At 39.3% G+C, this 4,674-nt stretch overlaps 1 protein-coding gene across 1 annotated transcript; it reads right to left on the minus strand.

Annotated features, from left to right (window-relative positions):
• Positions 1–275: 275 nt before the first annotated feature.
• On the minus strand, positions 276–1,214 carry LOC136804747 (craniofacial development protein 2-like). Its single transcript, XM_067061352.1, has one exon. The coding sequence runs from the start codon at positions 1,212–1,214 to the stop codon at positions 276–278; it is 939 nt and encodes a 312-aa protein (XP_066917453.1).
• Between the last annotated feature and the right edge of the window lie 3,460 nt (positions 1,215–4,674).

Below are 4,674 nucleotides of genomic sequence, written 5' to 3' on the forward strand. Positions count from 1 at the left end.
ATGATGGGATTGGTCTGTCAAGTCCGCGTTTAATCGATTTGATACAGTCCCAAAAAGTTTTTGTACCTTTTTCTCTTGCAACAGATATATTTAAGTTATTGCATATTCTGGAGATCCACTCACTTTAGGTAAGAGAGATGGCATTTTTCAAATCATTACGTGCTTGACGTGCACGGTTAGAAGACAAACGGGTTGTGTGCCTGATTTTCGAATATACAGCATTGTTACGTTTTTCAATCAAATTTAATAGATTGTTTTTGTTCGAAGAGAACCAGTCAGGAGAAGAGGGAGGCTTTTTTTGTGATAATGGAGAGCGCACCTTCTTTCATTGCTTCTACCAGTGTTTCAAAGGAAGGGTTATGAGAAACTTCTTCAACTTTTTCTCTGACAAAACGGTTGAAACGGGAAGATAGTTCGGTGTTAACACGTACTTGATCAGTGTCAAGTTTTAATAATGGGCGTTTATTCGGTTTAGCTTTACGAAAGCTGTGTAAAATTCTGAGTTTACAAAATATAGCAAGATGATCAGTATCTAGTACAGGTTTCACGGTTGACACATTGATGACACAACAGAAATTCCATTTTTCGACAAGAATATGGTCGATCTGGTAAGGGAGTTTTGAGCGATGGTGACGCAATGTAACATAACAGTTTTTCTGAAAGTAGGTGCTTGTTGCAATTAGATGGTTGATTTCAAGAAAGGTGAGAAAACGGGTACCTGCTGCATTGCGGTATGGGATACCAAATTTACCAATCGACGAGATGGATGGACCTATTCGAGCATCATTGCAGGTACCCATAGAGGAGTTAGTGTCGCAACCAATGATCATAATGTCATTTTCGTGTTTGATATCAATACATTTTTGAAGATTGTCAAGAAAATGATTCCACGTCAATTGTTTGGCAGCGCCGATTGGTGCATACGCAGAAATGAGGAATACACAGCATGGTTTATTTCTTTGATCAGCCACTTTAAGTCGGGTTGCAATGATACGAGGGCCGAAGTCAGTAATGATAAGTGAACCAGCTTCTTTCCATGATTGAGTTCCGATATTATTTAAGACTATCCCTACTCCACCTTGCCCTCGACGACTTGTATTGAGTTCACGAGGAAGCCCATGCAGTAAAAAAGTGCAGTCATTAATTGTTTCAATCGAATCACCACTTCTCCAAGTCTCTAGGATACGTAAAGCAAATGTATTGTGTTTGTTCATTTATTTGCCTAGATAGTTAATGGATACGTTTGGGGGACTTGATCCCATGGGGTGTTTTGTGTAAGAATGTTTATGAAATTGAAATTCGCTGGGGAGATGGGACGCACCCAAGAAGTCGTTCTCAACAAAGGAACCTTCGACTCAAAGGTGTTTCATTTTCTGGAGAAGAACCAAACGAAAGCCTCACTGATGATGGAGAGACTATCCATGTAGCAGGTATGAAGTGGTTTCCAAAGGAGGACACAATCTCACTCAACCTTGGAGAATCAAATTTTGCCAAGAAAACTCGTGGAAAGAAACCAACTAATACAGAAGGAATCATACCGTCAAGACTGCTCAAAAGTTGGCGAAATCTTCAACTTGACAGGCAAAATCACACCAATCGTCGCCTCGATGAAGATCGACATGCAATCTTGCATGTCGCAAGATTGCACACTCAGAAAGTTGGATTGGGACGACAGAATTCCAGACGAGCTACGACCACTATGGGAGTCTAATTTGGAAATGATCAAAGAGCTTGGAGACCTACGTTTCAATCGTGCTATTATTCCCATCGATGCAACCAGCCTTGATGTTCAAACACTTGACTTTGGAGATGCAAGCAAACGAATGATCTGGGTTTGTATCTACGTGCGTTTCAAACGTCGAAATGGAACACACTCCTGCCAACTGGTCCTGGGAAGATCAAAAGTAGTTCCAAAAGGAATGACATTACCTGGAGCTGAACTCTTCGCTTCATTGACCAGCACATACACAGGAGAAATCATTCGTCGCTCATTCAAAAATCTCAACATTCAACAGAAATTCAAATTCACCGACGATCAAATCTCCCTCTTCTGGATAGCCAATCCAGAAATATCATTTACTCAATGGGTAAGAAATCGTGTGATCGAAATCCTGAGGTTCACAAAGATCGAAGAATGTTTCTTTTTTGAAAGTCATGACATGGTTGCTGACATTGGAACGCGTCAAGGAGCTACAATAAAGGACATCAACCAAGATTATGTGTGGATAAACGGTTACCCATGAATGAGCCTTCACTCAGACAATTTTCCAACATTGCGATCTGATCAAATCAGACTCAGTGATACTCATCTCAGCTGAGATCAGGAAAGAAATGGACGTCTTCTACGTGGGAAGAACATCTCAAGCATCATCACAAATCAAGGATCATTATGCTTTCTCGTCATACCCTATCGATCCAAACCGATTCTGGTTCACCACGGTCGTTCGAATCCTGGCGTATGTTCATCGATTTTTAAGAATCATTTGTGCCAGAAGGGACCTCCGAAAGTCCTTGGAAGCTACTTATGAAGATGTCAGTGCCAATCCACTTATGCAATCTGCCAAAAACACAAGTTCCGACGCCATTCCAATCTTCAATGAAGACGAGATAATCGATTCAGAATTGTACTTCTACAGAATTGCCACAAAAGAAGTCTATCAGTTTGTAAAGCCAAAAAAGTACGAAAAGTTCTCCAAATCGACCGATGGTATCTTGATTTATACTGGACGAATCCTACCAACTGATCAAATCACTATTATTGGAAAGTTCACTTCCACCATGAAGGACCTCACCCAAGATAGATTTTGTGTGCCAGTTGTCACCAAGGATTCCCCAATAGCCATCAGCATCGCCATGGATACACATTGGAATCATCCTTCATGTCGTCATTCTGGTGTCGAGACTACACTCAGGTATATCTTAAAAAAGGTATCCATCATTGATGGTTGTTCATTGGTGAAGCCAATCAGGAAGAATTGTCAACGATGCAGATATCTACGAAAGGAGGAAATCAAAGTTGTTATTGGACCAATGTCAAGAGCAAACCTCACAATCGCTCAAGCGTTTTACTCGACACAGATCGACTTGCCTGGGCCTTATTTGTCTTTCTCACATCAAAACTAAAGAAAGACATTGAAAATTTGGTTAACAGTCTTTTGCTGCTGTTCAACGTCGGCAGTTTCAATCAAGGTCATGGACGACTACTCCACCGATGCATTCTTACAGTCATTCATTCGTTTTGCATCCAATCATGGTTATCCAAAAAAGTTGTTCTGTGACGGAGGTAGCCAAATCGTCAGTGGTTGCGAGAACATGAAATTGGACTTCCAAGATCTTCAATTCAAGATTCAACGTCAAGCCAAGGTCGAGTTTTTGATTTGTCCTGTCGGAGGACACAACGAACATGGAAAAGTAGAAAGGAAAATCAAAGAAATCAACCGATCAATCGAAAAGAATGTACATAAAGAAAAATTATCATTACTTCAGTGGGAGACACTTTCTGCAGTCATTGCCAACACCATCAATGATCTACCCATTGAAATCAACAACAAAGTCGAAAATGACATTCTCGATCTTATCACCCCCGTCTACTCGTCTACTACTTGGAAGAAATAATGGTTGTAGTCCTGTCGGAGATATGAAGGTAACCACAAAACCTTCAAGAATGATTCAAGGAAACCAACAAATCTACGATGCACGGTTTGAATCGTGGCTCCTTAATCATGTACCGAACCTCATGGACCAGCAGAAGTGGTTTACCAGTGACCATAAAATCCAAATAGGAGATATCGTGCTATTTAAAAAGTCAGATACATCTATCTCAAAGACGTACCAATACGGTATAATGGCAAGCATTGAACCTGGAAAAGATGGTATAACTCGGAAAGTCTCAGTTCGTTACTGCAATGCCAGTGAGAATACAAGTCGTGAAATGTTTCGTTCCATTCGAGATCTCATTTTGATCAAGTCTATCGACGAAAGTAATGTCTTTGAGGAATTGGCTGGAATGATGTGATTGTTTATGTTTGTCGTTTATTGGTACTGTTCTTGAAATTTTATATCCCTCCTAGGGGAGTGTAATCTTACGAACTGTTAATAATATAAAATTTCCATCAGCTTTTTAATTTGATTTAAATCTCTAAAATTCAAGCAGCAGTGCAGGTTGTGAGGTATCGCAAGTTGGTCTAGTGTCAACATCCGTCTTCTAATTTCAACACCCCTTTTTAGGGATTGGAATAATAGGAAGGTTAGAATCACTGATTGAAACTAATATATCTCCAAGAAGATGGGTGTATTAGACCAACTAACGGATACTAGTTTTGATTTTACGGGTTAAATCTCAGTGGTCAGTCATGGAAACAAAAAAATGTGTAGCCTGAATAAAAATCCTTTGTTTCAGCTTGATAAATCTTTTCCAAAATATGACAATGTCACTACGGACAGAATGTTTCTGTAATCAAAAGTTTAACAACAATGTTTTGAGTTCGGGCGAACCATTATGAAAGATATTCTATAACAACAAGAAACATTTAAAAAATATCCACTCAAACAAACTAGTATAATAAAGCCTAACTAAAATCAAATGTTGAAAAATGTTCTAAACAAGAAAATGTATACTACTAAATATTATAAAACATCATGAAGATTTAAATAGCCTATGAGCCAAGAATATGT

The sequence above is a fragment of the Clytia hemisphaerica genome, unplaced genomic scaffold (assembly GCF_902728285.1).
Source record: "Clytia hemisphaerica strain Z4C2 unplaced genomic scaffold, Clytia hemisphaerica genome assembly, whole genome shotgun sequence".
In the NCBI taxonomy this organism is placed as follows: Eukaryota; Metazoa; Cnidaria; class Hydrozoa; order Leptothecata; family Clytiidae; genus Clytia; species Clytia hemisphaerica.

Excerpts from the sequence above, each read along its gene's own strand:
- LOC136804747 (XM_067061352.1), bottom strand. The coding sequence starts at position 1,214 with ATGAACAAACACAATACATTTGCTTTACGTATCCTAGAGACTTGGAGA.